This window comes from Alnus glutinosa, chromosome 3 (genome assembly GCF_958979055.1).
Source record: "Alnus glutinosa chromosome 3, dhAlnGlut1.1, whole genome shotgun sequence".
Classification (NCBI taxonomy): domain Eukaryota; kingdom Viridiplantae; phylum Streptophyta; class Magnoliopsida; order Fagales; family Betulaceae; genus Alnus; species Alnus glutinosa.
The window spans coordinates 5,030,306-5,046,760 of record NC_084888.1 but is presented as its reverse complement, the minus strand read 5'-3'; the positions used below and the strand labels follow the sequence as shown (position 1 = coordinate 5,046,760).

The 16,455-nt window shown below is 35.8% G+C and overlaps 1 protein-coding gene across 2 annotated transcripts; it reads left to right on the top strand.

Annotated features, from left to right (window-relative positions):
• The first annotated feature begins 11,068 nt into the window (after positions 1–11,068).
• Positions 11,069–15,934, top strand: LOC133864818 (upstream activation factor subunit spp27-like). Of its 2 annotated transcripts, none has more exons than XM_062301238.1 (6): positions 11,069–11,563; positions 13,373–13,487; positions 13,596–13,770; positions 14,057–14,113; positions 14,599–14,774; positions 15,624–15,934. In XM_062301238.1, the coding sequence occupies exons 1-6, from the start codon at positions 11,235–11,237 to the stop codon at positions 15,747–15,749; spliced, it is 978 nt and encodes a 325-aa protein (XP_062157222.1). In that variant the 5' UTR covers positions 11,069–11,234; the 3' UTR covers positions 15,750–15,934. The 2 variants fall into 2 exon arrangements, with proteins under 2 accessions (XP_062157222.1, XP_062157223.1); XM_062301239.1 differs by lacking the exon at positions 15,624–15,934 and adding an exon at positions 15,396–15,596.
• The last annotated feature ends 521 nt before the right edge of the window (positions 15,935–16,455 follow it).

Below are 16,455 nucleotides of genomic sequence, written 5' to 3'. Positions count from 1 at the left end.
TGGATCAATGTACTCATAAATTTTAGGTGACCTATCACTTACAATTCTTTAAATTTTATTTTAAATTCTATCACCTTGAATTTTTTAATTTTTTATCATATAAAATCTTTTATAAAAAACTTACCATCTTTAGATATGATAAAATATAATTATTAAAATAACAAATACTGATACGATTTAATTTAAATCCTAACAATTAAAAGTATTATGTGAATTTCTTTTTTTTAAATAAAAAAAAATACTTATTAAAAATTACGTCCAATTGTCTTTGAGTTTCAACTAATAATAGCTGAAAGCAACATTTTTTGCTGATTGGTTTCGTGGTTGACCGGAAAGGTGCTTTTGCGACACGGATGTAGTATGAAAAATGGATAAGGGATGTTTTGGTCAATTGGGATAAGAGACATTGTCCACTCATGACGAAGCCTTGCGAACAAAGGAAAGTTTCTGACGTTCAAGCAGTATTTTGCCCTAAAAAGAAATGAGCAAAATGGTGGGAGCGGCGATTCACTTCATCTCAGGAGTACGAAATCCAAAGATCTAAGCGGTTGAAATTTCTATAGGTTGAACAACTTCTTTCATCGACGTTGGCGAGAGGTCGTGATGTTAAATAAATACAAAGAGTGTAGACTACCGAGAAACATAATAAGATTCCTATATGGTAGAGGGAAGGGAACTTTGTTGGAATATTCGATTTGATTTAACAAGGCGGCTTGTTGGAACGGCAATGTTCGTTGGCAGACGCAAACGGGCACCTATATTTACCCTATTTATTACAAGCATACAATTCACTGAAATCTTCTTCTTCTTCTTCTTTTTCTTTTATGGCTTTTATATACTTTTAAATTTTAATGAGTTAGGCTACGTGTGTTTTGGTATCATTTTTTTTAGGGCAAATAAAAAATATCGGTCAACAAAAAAAAAATTAGGTCAACAATAAATTAGTTGTCGCAGGGAAAAAAAAAATGGCTTATGCCTTTCCAAATGTAAGGCATTTTCCAGAAATTATCTTTAAATATAATTAATGGATTATATTTGGATAAAGGGAATAGTCACAAAAAATATGTATTATTGAACAGAAAAGACTACAGTGAATAAAAAATAATACAAAAAATATATATATGATAATTTTGATAAAGATAATTAAAATTTGAAAAGAGGAATGCTACATATCATCCTTTTGTCCTCCCAAAATTGATGTGGCTCTTAAAATTACCATTGAATTTATGATAGATCATTGTTGGATTTTGATCCAATAGTGATTTTAAGAGGCACATCAATTTTGGGAGAACAAAAAGAAGACAATGAGAATGTCGTGTTCATATCATCAAGTTGTCTTCTAAAGTATATCATAAAAAGAGGCTCAAAAGAACTCAAAATATTAAAAGAGACCCAAATGGCCCATTATTTGACATACGATTAGCAGCTACGGTTTGGCCTCCAATAACTGCATGACTACTACTATTAACTGACCTTAGAGGGGCAATTGCAGTTAAAAATAAATAACTGAAACCGTTCGTATACCCCTAATACCACGCACCCCTATGAAAGAACTCAATTATCTCCTTTGTGCGTCAACCCTCTTTGTTCAAAAGTATTTTAAACAAATCATTAAATATATTGTCAGATATTTTTTTGTCTTATAACATGTTAGATGGTTCATATGTTTACCTCTAAGTGACAACTTATCTCATGATCTATACTATCGCAACTCTAAAATCCATTAATTTAAATTAAATATTATTAGTACAGTTTTTCGTATGGTGTGAATACGAACACATCCTTCTATGTTCTTTTAGGCTTTTCAAACAATCTTGCAAAATTAGCAAACCTAATAAACTTTTATAGGGGTCTCACTCTGGTTGCCTGAGTTAAATTCTAACAAATAAAGTTTGCTTAATTCTCTAAAGTTCAATCTCTATTTTTACATGGGGTTGGGGCCTATTTATAGGTTGAATGATGGATTCCCTTACTGTTACTGTTAGGTTGAATGATTAATAGCTATTATTATTTAGGAAAAATTACATTATTGGTCCCTATGGTATGTCATAATTACAAATCACTCCATATAGTTTAAAAAGTTCATGGGAGGTTCTTGTGGTAAATTATAATTACAAATCGATCCCTGGAGTCAAATTCCGTTAAATTTTTTGATAGATTTTGTTAAATGCCACGTCAGCGCCACATCAAACCAATAAGGTGGCGACACGTGTCCATCTTAATAAAAAAATAAACTTATTTTTAAAAAAATTAAATTCAAACAAAACAAAAAAGCAAGGGGTGGCCCAGCTAGGCTTGGCAATTCGGGTTCGTGTCGACTCGGCTGACCCGATTATTAATCGGGTCAAACACTATAACCCGAACACGACCCGGTTGTGAACCGGGTTACACGACACGAACCCGTTGAACCCGGTAACGTGTGCCCACTGCCCACCCCACAACCCACAGGACACGACGTCGATGAGCCCAGTGCCCACCCCACAGCCCACAGGACACGACGTCGACGAGGTGGAGCAACCGAGCAGGGCTAGCAAGCCCAGGCCTCCAGATCTGATGACTAGAACCGAGCACTTCCGCCTTTAGGAGGTTCGACTGGCTTGGACCTTGAAAGATCCGGTGGGTACGACGCCGGTGGAAATTGAAGGGAAAGAGCTGGTGGGGACGACGCCGGTGGAGATCGAAGGGAAAGCCCGGACAGAGCCGGTGGAGACGTCGCCGTTTTGGAGGGTTGCGTGGTGGAGCTCGGCTTTGAGAACTCGGCTTTTGCAGCTCTGAGAGCTTGGGCCCCTGGACCTCGTGGGGAGGATCCGAGTCTCCGAGAGGTGTCTTGGCCGTTTAGGAGGGTTGCGGTGTGAACTGTGAGTCTGTGAACTTCATGAAGATTGAAGACGGTGAACTGGCGGCACTGGCCCAACTGGGTGATGGCGTGAAGCGAAAAGAAAACAAGAAATGGGTGATGCGTGATCCGGGTAGGGTTTCCCCGTTTCGGTCCTTTTGGACCTGACTTTTAAAAAAAAGAGGAGCTAATCGTGTCTGGCGGGTTGACCCGCCAGACAAGATTATAAACGGGTCGGTCAACCCGATTATGACCCGAACCCGATAATATTAAACCCAAACCCTGAATTTTCGTATCGGATTCGCGGGTTGTGTCCAAAATTGTCAACCCTAGGCCCAGCCACTCCCAGCCAATGAGGGTGGCGTGCGGCCGCCGGGGGTCACCCCTAGCCCCCAGGCCATTGAGGGTGGCTGCACGCCACCCTCGGCCACTTGGGGTGATGCCCGGCCACCCCTTGCTTTTTTGTTTTGTTTTTCTTTTTTTCTTTTTTTCTTTTTTTGAATCTTAATTTTTTTTATTAAAATAGACACGTGTCGCTATCTTATTGGTTTGATGTGGCGCTGACGTAGCATTTAACAAAATTTGTCAAAAATTTTAACGGAATTTGACTCCAGGGATCGATTTGTAATTATAGTTTACCACAAATACTTCTTATGAACTTTTTAAACCATAGAGAGTAATTTGTAATTATGACATATCACAGGAATCAATGATACAATTATTCCTATTATTTATCAAAAGCAATTTCATCGTCAAAGACTAAACTTGTTATTACCTGATAAAAGGAAAAACCAAGTGTTTTATTAAACCTAACCCTAATATATATGAAGCTTCAATTTTGAAAGCATGTAATTACTAGTTTTTGCTATCTAACTCTCTCTCTCTCTCTCTCTCTCTCTCTCTCTCTCTCTCTCTCTCTCTCTCTCTCTCTCTCTCTATATATATATATATATATATATATATATATAGATATATACCCCTACGCTTTATAGAGTAATTCGCTGAAAGGTACTTTTCCTTCTTCGGATTCAGGTGTCTATATATCTTTATTCTTTCCCTTTCAAGGGCCTTTGCTTTACTGCAAGTCCGCAAACTTTTCTATTATCTTTTCGGGACCAGGACATATGGCATAAAGTTAAGGGTAAATCAATGCATAAACGACGGGGTAAAGGTTGTTGGCGATAAATGCAACGAAAACGACATTTGATTTATTGTCTTTTTCTACAACGATATCGGTTGATAGTCAACCAGAAACCGATGCAAAGCATTGTGCATGTAATAAGTATTTCGTTTTGAGAAGAGACTAAATAGCCGAAAAGTTAGACACTAATTAATTAATTAAATTGACAAGTTAAATTTTTGTGCTTAATTATTTCACTAATTATAGATTGTCATCTTAATTTGTAAGGAAACCTCTAACACCCTAACAACAAAGTATAATACAAATCTCAAATTTACATTTATTGGGATTTATTAGTTTTTTTTTTTTTTTTTTTTGCTAATTTTACTTATTTTACACTGATTGTGTTGGAGAAGATAATGATAGTTTATATGAATTTGAGTATGATTTGCAAATATATGGAAAATGATCTGTATTCAATTAGTTCTAAAAAAAAAAGAAAACCCTATATTTAGTTGTGAGGAAGAAATTAAGAGGCATATTATATGCTATGAAACAAACAACATAGTGATCATCAAGACAAAAACAACAAATCAAACTGTGTATAATATTGTACCTTCATTCACTGTTTTGCTGTCCATCCCTGGCCTGGATTTATGAAACCAGTTAATCACGGAGACAGGGTTTACCTACAGAAAATGGAGAGGCATGAAATGATATTTTGGGAAGACATTTCTGACTAGTGAAGAGGAAAATGCTGTAGCTTTCCAAATTTGAGAATCAGAGTAGTGCGGAGGAATCCATAGCTTCGCCGGCCGGCTACTTCTTCAGTTAATATTCCTTTGCTCGATCGGAGAAATATTGAAAGCAGGGATGAAGAATTGATACCGGTGGAAAAAATGTGTTTGGTAGAAATTGAAAGGGAGAAACTGAACTAATTAAACTGGTAAATGGGTTTAGAAGGATATATCATGACCGGTGAGCAAAGGAATCAGAAAAAACTGTGTAACCGATGCCAGAGAATCATGTAGCTAAATATAGCCAACAACAAATTAAAAGGGGTTTCTGCATTTAATATCTAACAAGCTCCGACACGTGCAGCACCAACTTGTCTGTATCAATTAATAGTTTATCCATGTTCAACTTGGGTTTTGCCCCATTTTCACTAAAGTCTCATTTGTATTCTTGTGTCGAGTTCGAATTGTATAAAAATATAGGTATATAATTATATTGGTTAATTTTAAACTGTTTTATTTAATTAAACGAGTCAAACCCTTAAGCCATAACCTTCTAAATTTGTATTAGATTCGTATCGAGTTCGCAAATTATGTTAAAAATTGTTAGTCATTATGTTACGTGTCGGATTCATGTTATGTCGAGACATATTATAAGACTATATAGGTCAATCATAATTCTACCCATTTAATAAAATGAGTCAGATTCTTCAACTCTCATTCTTTAATTTTGTGTTGAATTCATGTCGGATTTACAAGTAGTATACCGCCCTAATTTTCACCACAGTACTCTTTGTCTGGAAATATTTTTTTTATTATGGGATTTTTTATCAAATGAAAAACTGTGTAGGTAATTTTATTTTTTTCATTTTTCATTGTGTTTGTGATTAACATGATCTTTGTCAAATATGTTTATTAAATAAAAGAGCCTTAAAGAATGAAGGTCGATGCTCTCCATTTAAAAAAATATTACTTGCTTATGTGTCTCAATTTACTTGCTCTCCATTTAATAAAATATTACTTGACCTCTTTTCTACCTAAATTTTTCTTGCTTTTTTTTTCAACCTGATGAGGGAGGAGGAAAGAAACTCATCTCTTCCCTCATCATGTTTTTTTTTCCTTTCTTCCTTATGCTGCTATTTGGCTAGAGGTTTCTTTAGTCTTTATCACCTCTCTTGAGGTTTTATCTGTTGTCAGGTACGACTTATCTCGTCTGAATTTGCTATCTTGGTGTCTTAGTTTCTCCATCGTGCCATTGACTCTCTTTCCTCGTTTGTCATCTTCTCTCCAGTGTCAGTGGCCCTTTTTCTCCAAGTTCTTAGATTTAGATTTTTTCAAAACTAGATCTACGTTCATCCTGAAAAATAAAATTGACTTATAATTTACCAAGTATGTGATAGTGTGTAACAAAATATTTAAATTGCAGAATTTAAAAGAGACATATTTTGTTGACGAAATAGAAACTCAAGAGAAAAATCACTTCGGGGTAGCCAAACTCAAGATTTTCACTATTCAAAAAACAAAGCTAGTACATAGAAAGTAACACTCACATACCCCAATGCAGCGATCGTTCCTATTACTCTGACACGAAACCCGTTGTGAACGCTTCCCAACCAAATCTCCTATTTGGAATAGGTCTTCAATGGAATCATTTATCTTAGGGCTTCTCCCTAAGATAGACTTCAATTTTAGCATAACAGCAACACACAATGGCAACAGTTTGAGAGTGAGTGGATAAGCACAACAACTCCTAAAATATACTCTGAGCTCTACGGAATTCAATACCGAATTCTTACAAATAACATGCATAGACGCCTCTATTTATAAGTTACAGAAGATCTAAATTGACACTGATTCGGTTTTCTCTAGGCCGCATCCGGACGGTAGTTTAGGGCGTCCGGACGGACAACTGTGCAACCAACTTTCCAAATTCGCTGATTATTCTTTCCTGAATAGAGCTACGTCCGGACGGTGTTGCCCTAGCGCCCAAACGGTTGCACTCCTACTGCACGCAATTTTCATATTAAGGCCTGAGTGTCTGGATAGTGGAGTCTGACGTCCGGACGGTTGAACGTCTTCTGCACGACTTGCCTTATCAAGGATAGCGCCCGAACGGTTTAGACCTAACATTCGAACAATTTGCAGCTGTCTTCCCATATTTGTGTTTTGGAAATAAATCATTTTACTTGTCGAACACTAAATGGCGTCCGGACGTGTTGCTGAAACGTCCGGACGAATGCAACTTGGAACAGTTTGAAGCTTCTTAACACAGATGGGAGGTCCGGACGGGAAGTTATTGTCGATCGGACGGATGATGCTTGACAGATGAACATCCAGACGGAATACCATGTCGTCTGGACGGATGCAAGGGATTGGAACATCATTGTCTTGATTTCTGCACAAAGTATTGTTGAAGCATAAAACTGAAATGTAGACTCTAAAAATAACAGCATCCCTGTTTAATAAGTATCATTATATAGAAGTGATTTTGTCCAATAGAATGCACCCAATCACAAACTAACACCTCCGATAATCTCTATCTCCCACGCGTCACTCCACCATACTCATTGGCGTTCCAACTCCCTGACACCACCAGTCATGCTACCTATCGCCTCCCATGCACTAGCGCATGGCTCTCAAGCGCTTGGCCGTGCTTTTGATGCACCGGCACGTGGATCTCACGTGCTGGCACTGGGTGCCTTGCTGCCCTCCGCTCTGCCGAACACCTAAGTTGCTGTTTTTTTGGACTTTTTTGTCATTTATTTATTTATATTTTTACTTGGGTTTTAGTCTCATTTTAGGTGAGACTATTGTATTTGGATTTGTGATGGTACCTCTCTTTTATGTAGTCCCAAATTTGAATTATAACAGTGTTTTTACCGTTTCAGCCATCTTCGAGTGGTTATTGATGTTTCCAAGTGAGGGTACATATGGGCTTGTTTTACTATGTGCACCTTTAGCTTCTTTAACCACCTTGTGCAGCCCATTGAAAGCACCAAATCATTTGTTTGACCTATTTCATATTTTTTATAATTACTGCAACACTGTTTTAGTTTGATTTGAGTATATTATTGGAGGACCCACGCCTTTTTCAATTATAAGATCATCCACTTCTTCTTCCTTTTGGATCAAAAATGTTTTCTTTATTCAATTTGAAAAAAAAAAAAAAAAATGCTAATTTATTTGGATAAGATTTTGAACTTCTTCCTCCTCTATTTCACATTATATTTTCTTTTCTTTTCTTTATTTTTTCAATTTTTTTTAAGAGAGAGGGTGTGTGGTATAAAGTATAAACTAGCATAGCGCTTGTCGCTTGATAGACTTGATATATGCTGGATCGGTTCGGGTTGGACTCGAGTCGTAGAAGGAAAAATCCAAAAGGTTTGACTAACCATGTTAACATAATGACTACTTAAATAAAGCCAATAACTCTTGCTAAAAGAATTACGGGATGGCAGTGTTAAGGATAAGTACTACTCCATAATTTTTGTCAAACGTTAGTCTAATTCTGTACTTTATGTCGTGATTTCAGGTGCACAATTTGACTAAAGTAAAAGAATTACAAGTGACCACGTACTTACTCTACATAAGAGAAGTTCATTTCATCATTCCAAGTATTACCTACCATGCACCCACACTTAATTTGAGATATCTCTAACTCTCATTTTGTGGGTCATGTTATTCCTTTTGATAACTTAAGCACCGAAGATCGAGTCCCTCCACTGGCAAGCCTCTGACTATCCACAACCGTTTGCAAGCGTTCATTAACTGAATTAAACCGTACAATCAACTGCATCATGCACTGATCAAGTTCATTAGCCTCTGAGTATCATTGCACGTTATACCATGCACTGAAGTTTATTTTGTTTCATGAAAATCAAGGGAAAATTTTATAGCAAACTTCTATCCACGTACACGTACCCAGTTGTTTGACATGAACGTTCTGAAATTTTGACCAAAAAGAAAAAGAAAAAGAGTATGTATTGCAGGATCAAAGTGTACCAAAAACATGGATGCATCTGCATAATTGAAAGTATGACTATGAATTCCCAATACTTGGAAAGCAAACTAAGGGTGCGTTTGGGATTGCGATTTCATAGAGAAAAAGTACGATTTTAAACCAAATCGCAAAAATTGAACTGTTCGAAAACTGCGTTTTTAAAAAATTGTGATTTGAAAACGTAAAAAAAAATGCTTATTCAAATCGCAAGCACTTGACTGCTTTTTTGCAAACACAATATTTTAAAAGGCTAACCTGCGATTTTAAATGTCAAACTGCGATTTTGCCAAACGCTAAACTGCGTTTTTAAAAATCACTTTTTTAAATCGCACATTTTAAAATCGCTATTTTTAAATCGCACTTTTTGAAATCGCAAACTCAAACGGACCGAGGCTATAGACCAAAATTTTAAATTTCTCTTAAATTTTATGTTTTTTTATAAGGTAAATATCCAAAAAAAAAAATTACTGCCCCCCAGCCCCCTTAAATTAATTTTTAGTTTTAAGAAATTTTTTAATTTTTTTTATTAAGAACATTTTTGTCATTGGGATACATTGCAAAGTTTCGATAATTTGTGGGTGACGTTGATGCAAGCTTTAGTTTGGCCATTTGGAAGACATTAAAAATTTGGGGTAATTCAAAAGGAATATGTGTGCTTTTTTCTCTTTTTTTCTTTGTTTTTGTGTATGTCTTTCCGCGATCAACTGAGAGATATATGGGCTTGTGTGCTAACTCTTTTTCTCCTTCTTTTTTTCTTTCTAATTAAAAATAAAAAATAAAAAAAATCAAAACATTGATAAACAACTTTTTCACAAAACACTTACAAAAAATTCAGAACTCTTTTTACATTTACGTCACATTAAAACATCTTTTTCAACCAAAACATGGAGCCAAAAAAAGAAAAAAAAAAAATCACTAAACCACTCGGACTGTCGGTCGACAATGTTATTTGATTTTATAAGAACATTCCCAACATCTTTTTTATAGTTTATTCAAAACAAAATATTTTTTTTCCCTCTCTTATCCCTCATCTTTTTGTCTTTTACTGGAGATTGTGTTTTTGCATTGAAACTTTATGAAAAATGTGAAGTTAAGTACAAACTTATATTTGTAAAGAAATAATATTTAATTGATATAAGGAAAGATAAGAGAAGTTATTACGGAGTATATTTGAACAAATAAATAAAAAATAATTTTATTCTTTAAATTTAAAAAATATCAAAAGAAAACTGTTAGTGAATGGTAAAGAGTTTTCCTCTTAACATCAGAAAGTGAATGGTGCCGTTTAGGACTTAAATCAAGTCATAGTCAAAGCTGCTTCGGCAGAAATAAGGCTTAAATCAACCCCCGACCCATTTCCATTAACAAAGGCTATTTAGCCCAAGCCTTCTTCGTTGTTTTGAACCTTTTATTTTATGGCCTTACCTCTTAAGACACAGGATTTTCTTCCTGTACGGGAAAAATAAAAATGTGTTTATGTCTTCTTCTTTTTTTGGTGATTTTAATTCAGATTAATAATTAACTCTTTAGAATTTATCGTGTTTCAAATCAATTCTTCTGTTAACTTACTGTCCAAATTATCAATTCTTATGTTACAAAGTTTGAGGTGAGAGTGGTGGCCCACCTAAAGAGTGGCGGCCGAACCGTCTAAACATTTACCCTTTTAGTTATTTTTTTTGAAAGATGTGACATATATGTGATAAACATGCATGCTATGATGTTATGTTGGCGGGTGTCACACGGTAAATTGTCCATACGACAAACAAGTTGCTAATTATTCAAATGATAAATTGATTCGAAATACAAGTAAAACTTAAGGAATTAATTGTTGAAATTATAAACTTAACGAATAAATCGAAATCACACTAAAGTTAGTGACTAATTTTTATTTTTTTTCCTAAATTTTTCATAGTAATTTTACGACAAAATTTTAGAATTTTTATTAAATGATATTTAAATGTTTTTGTTTTAATATTTATTCTCATTAATACATTATACCACATTAATTATATCTTGAGTAAATAAAATTTCTTATCGCGCGTAACTTATTTTTAAAAATATTTTAAACCCTCGTATGAAAAATGAAAATTCTCTAAAATTCTTGGAATCAGTATGTGGTCTTCACTCTTAAATTTTATACGTTATTTTTAAATAGAATGAAAAAAAAAATAATAATAATAATAATAATCATATCATCGTTTACAAGTTACCAAGTTGGCGAAAGTTTCGAACTCCAGCTCACCCCCTTCTTCAAATGTACGTCCAGAATCATTTTTCAAAAAAAAAAAAAAAAAAAGAAAAAAAAAAACCCACGAGGAGGAGTGGGCCCCACTTTACATTTTTTATTGTTTTTTTTTTGCAAGTAACCCCACTTCACCTTTCAGTCGAACGAGAAACGGAGGAACCTTAGAGAAAGAGTGATTTCCATATTTGTCCTCTCTTCCACGCCCAATTCGGCAATTCCCCCTCAGAATCCCATTCTCGACAGCCCACCCGAGCCTCACCCAGACCCAAACCCAAACCCAATCCCAAAACCCGGCAAAAATGGTATCCGACTCGGAGCTAATCGCGCGGCTCCGGGAGTTTCTCCGTGGCTCGGACCTCAACACGACGACCACCGGCACCGTGCGCCGGCGGCTCGAGGAGGATTTTGGCGTGGATTTGACGGACAAGAAGGCCTTCATAAGGGAACAGGTGGACCTGTTCCTCCAGAGCGAGCACGAGGTAGCCGAGGAGGACGGCGAAGCTGAAGAAGATGATCGGACGGCGACGGCGGAAACGCAAGAAACTGACCGCTCTGGTTCCAAGAACGAGGATGATGATGATGAAGAAGAAGAGGTTGAAGAAACGAGTAATGGGAAGGGTAAACGACGGTCAGTTAATTTTATTTTCACATTTACGTTTTGCTTAACTCTGCATTTTCAATTGGAGCTTCTTTTTTTTTTTTTTGGACAAATTCGTTTTCTTCCCTGTAAATATGATATTATTCTATTGCAAATTTATGTGTGTATGGCATGACTACTAATTTGCATATAAAATGTTTGGTTTCGCTGTTTTAATTTGATTAGTTGAGGCGCTTGGGAATTAATTTGAGTAATTTGGGGCTTGTACGGTGTCTAAATTTTGTGGCTTTGTACATTGTGTGTTCTGAAAGGTATTGATAAAGTCACGTGGATTATGGGTTTTCATCAAGATCAAGAACACGTTATTATTTGCTTTATGTAGCAGCAAAGTCTCATTGGGGCTTTGCGATTATCACGCAGTTTTGTCTTTAAACATCGATGACTGATTATTGATTGTAAAGGCTTTTTCTTTTTATAGATAATGGTAAAAATGAGGAAGGATCTTGTGATTAACAGACACTGAGAGCGTCTGTTTTAATTTGAACAGGTCCTCGACAAAATCGAGTGGCTATCATCTCCAACATATGTTCTAGGAAGAAAAAAAAAATGTGAATAATGATTTTCTCCTTCAAATTCCCCTCCCCATGTTTTATTTATTTATTTACTTGGGCTCCATAGTTTTTCAGTTGAAAATTTTAAGAAAGGAGATTGAGAAAATGGATCTTTTCTCTCAACTCTATGTATGTTCTGTTTTGATAAGTTTACCATGTTTTCTTTTTTCCACTAGCTTGGGCAGAAATTATCTCCTCACGGCTTTAAGTTATGGTCTCAAGAAAATATTCCTCTGGAACATGTTTGTCAAAACAGTAGACATTTGGTAATTTGCCTTGCAAAAAGGAAAATAAAAATGGTTTCTGGAAAAGTGCTTGCCTTCTGCATTTATTATCATGTGCTTAAAGCTCTACTGGCTTTTTGATCTGAAGTTTTATCATGTAGTGACATCGGGCTTTTCTTATTTTAGATTTTTTTTTGGGGCGGGGGTAGAATCCACTTGAAATGCTCTGGGAATTGAATCTTCTTACTTCATTTTATTGTTGGCCTGGAAGTAAGATGACCAGGGTGTGTTTGAAAACTTTCCTGAAAGAATACCATCATAAAAAGAGGCCATTACCCGGTGTTGATCCCATCAAAGTGGAGCCATGGGAGGGCAGATACCATAACCCAAGACCTTTCCTGTAGCACCAGACAAGAATCACTTCAAATACTTAATATGGCCCCTAAAGTAATTCTTATCAGCCTATTGTGCATCTTATATGAAAATTTGGAAGAAATGTCTCCAATTGACTTCACTGAAAAAGCAACCACTTCCATGCAAAAATTGCTTGATGTTACTGAAGATGTATTCTGTGAAGTTGCATTCCAGACACTATCTGAACTATCTGTGATTTATTTTTTCCCCACTCATTGCAGATTCAGTAAAAAATCAGTTCAGCTTTTTTACTTTTTTGTTTATTTTTGGTTGTGAGTGAAGTAGGTGACACTGTGCAAAGACAGTATGCAGCCTTTAACAATGAAAAAAAAAAAAAAAAAACAAATTATGGCATCTTTCCCCAAAACATTAATCCCTGTATTTATTGGGTTAATTTTGTGGTTGTCCCTGCAATCACACAAAGTTGTTACTTTATTTGGAAATTTGTTTTAGAAGTTTGCATGTTGTTATTATATATATATAAAATAAATCTCCCCCATTTTCTGATATCTCAAATGGATCTCGTGTATTTACCTGGAATATCTTTCATATACATTGTACACTGATTGTTGTTTTTTCTTAAAAATCAGGTCTAACAAGCTTAGTAATGAGGTAAAGAAAAGAGGGGGTGGTTTCTGTAAATTATGTAGCCTGTCTCCACAACTTCAGGAATTCCTTGGGGAGTCTGAAATGGCAAGGACTGAGGTATATTTAGAAAGTGATGGAGAAGTTACTTTTTATTTGTCATTATTAATCTGGTAGTTCAGGAATCATCATTATTGTAAAATTGTATGTTTGTTATCTTGGTTCTAGGTTGTCAAGCAATTGTGGGCCTACATTAGAGAGAAAGATTTGCAAGACCCCAAAAATAGGCGAAATATAAACTGTGATGAACCATTGCGTGCCCTTTTCCGCGTTGATTCCATCAACATGTTCCAAATGAATAAGGTCTTATCAAAGCATATATGGCCGTTGGATTCAGATGATGGTATGCCATTACCTCTTTATTTTTGTTAGTTATTTCTTTTATTTCTGTTATTTGAGGTGTTGGATCTGTAAAATTTTGAATAGAAAATTTCTTGTTCCCAATTTTCACTGTGTTCTTTGAGAAGGATTGTGAAGTTTGACCACTGCAATGATCCTGTATTTATTGATTTCATAAATATTATGCTGCCTTTGTTCTATCAATTGCCGACTGAAGCTATCACATCTCTTTTAGTTTCAGTCTCGTGTAAATTCTTGAAATATTACTTATTCTATGTTTCTTGATATAGTTTTGCCCGTCAAGTCAACACAGAAGGAAAAACAGCGGAAACAAGAAAGAGAAGAAGGTAGGAACAATAAATTCAGTTTTCTAGATGATATTATGATGCTTGTTATAAATGTTGATTTTTATTGGTACGTGGAGTGACCATGACCTTCTCACCAATTGCATGTTACTGATGGTGATACATGTTTCTGCTTAGCTCAACTTCATACTTTCTTCTTACCTTTCACATTCAGAATTCTGCTTCCTTATGTTTGCAGCTAAATTAAATATGCATTAAACTAGGTCTTTCAGTGCAGTGAGAGTCTATTTGACACAACCTTCTCTTTCACCGACAAGTTATACTTAAAGGTGAAAGAATAGTTCAATTTTGCTTGGTGGACAGCTCCACTGGGGTTTGTAGCCCTTGTGAACTTTACTATATTTCATTGCTAAAAAGTTATTTGGGTTAGCTAATTGAATTTAACTCTGAACAGCATATACTAGTCAAATACTTGTAACAGGTTTATGGCATTCTTTTTATGTACCTCATCTTTATCTCAATTTCAGATCCAGATGAGCCAAAAAGGAAGGAAAAAAAGCAGAAGGGAGGGACATCAGGTTTTCTTGCTCCTCTTCAACTTTCAGATGCCCTAGTGAAGTTCTTCGGTACTGGGGAAAGTGCATTATCACGGGCTGCTACGGTAAAAAGAATGTGGGAGTACATAAAACAAAACAACCTCCAGGTATTGATTCTCGCCTTGATAAAACGCAATGATTGCTTCGTAGTTCTTGATTAAGGTGGCCTCCTCTTTTCATTCTAAATTGCCTCAAGGGAGACTGAAAAATCATTTCCACTCCTTAATTCATTTTCCTACTGAGTTTAGAAAATGACTAGTACTGATTATGAAATGAGGATCACTTCGACCTTGTTTGCAATTGTTGTGTGCTTATCTCTTTCTTTCTTCTTTATTTATTTATTTATTTTTTTCCTAATAAGTAATTGGCCCCAAGAAAATAGGAAGGAAAATTCGAACTAGTGACCTCCGCTTCATAAGGCATGGTCATCAGCTGATTGAGTTATCCATTGGGGTGTGTGCTTAGTTCTTTCTTTGGTGTTTATCCGTTTCATTCTTTGTTGAAAGAAAAAAAACTCCTTTTTCTCCTAGTAAGTAAAATATCAATACAAAAGGATGCCAGAAAAGGGGGCATCTCCCAGCTATTGGGGGCACACTAACAGGAAGACGAACCAGTAAGTCACACTCTTTCTGACTACTAATAACTTAGAAGTGGACATGGTGCTAAATTGTGGTCGTCATTATGATGTAGAATTCGAGTGTAATGTCTTGTTTTCTTCTTTATGGCAGTCTTGAGGGTGACACTGAGGTATCGTTAGGGAGTACTTCAAATCTCTAATCAGTCACATTACGATTGCAGAGTTTATCTTTATGAAGGCTTTATTTTGGGATCCTATCAATTTGGTAGAGAGAGATAATTGCTATAGTTGTGTGACGGAGTTTTGGCCTCTTATGGCATCTTTCTTTGTTAATGCGTGGCTAAAAAGTCACTCAAACTTTCTTTGCTTGTTCATGAAGGATCCATCTGACAAGAGGAGAATACTATGTGATGAGAAGCTGAAAGAACTCTTTGACGTGGACTCCTTTACTGGCTTCACTGTTTCAAAACTCCTAGCTGCTCATTTCATCAAAGCAGAACAGTGAGTCACTTTTACACAGTTCTTGTCAAACCCAAGGGAATGGAAGTTTTGCTTCTAAGTTTAGTTTAGCTTTCAGTGTTTTATTTGTTATTTCTTCTGTGTATCTTTTTGTACGGCCCACAAACAGGGCAAATAGAAAAATTTCAAAAAAAGAAAAAGGGAAAAAAAATTGAATTAATTTCTCTGGCATTTTCATGTCTTGCCTAGCTGCTGGATTACTGTACGTTATAGTATTTTTCGTTTCTTTGAAAGATGTGAATGTCAAGGCCAATGTTAGATTATTTCCGCCTTGCATCTGAGAATACTGATTATTCAAAGATAGCACTATAACAACGGGCACCTTGACGAGAAATAAAATATATAGCCTATTTAACTTCGCTTTTGGTCCCCACGAACCATCTCAAAAAAGGTTCATGTAAAAGTTCAGTGCAAGAAATGTGGGGGGCATTTGTAATTTTGGTGATGCAGTTGATTGCACAGTCAAGGTCAGCCAACAGATACTTACAAAATGTGTAGGGGACAATCGAAGACTTGCCGGCAGGAAAATTCTCCAATGCTTAAGTTAGCAAAGAGAATGGTATAGTGCTCAGAAGGACAACTAGGGTTTTCTCGGATGTATTGTATGAGTACGAGTGTATTTATAATGATGATATGATCTTCCATTATGTAGAGTGTTCATTAGTGGATTTTTTGTGCCGATTCTGTGGTCA

Coding starts and splice junctions, on each gene's coding strand:
- LOC133864818 (XM_062301238.1), top strand. CDS start 11,235: ATGGTATCCGACTCGGAGCTAATCGCGCGGCTCCGGGAGTTTCTCCGT. Junction 11,564..13,372: donor AATGGGAAGGGTAAACGACG/GTCAGTTAATTT, acceptor CTTAAAAATCAG/GTCTAACAAGCTTAGTAATG. Junction 14,775..15,623: donor TAAAACAAAACAACCTCCAG/GTATTGATTCTC, acceptor TTGTTCATGAAG/GATCCATCTGACAAGAGGAG.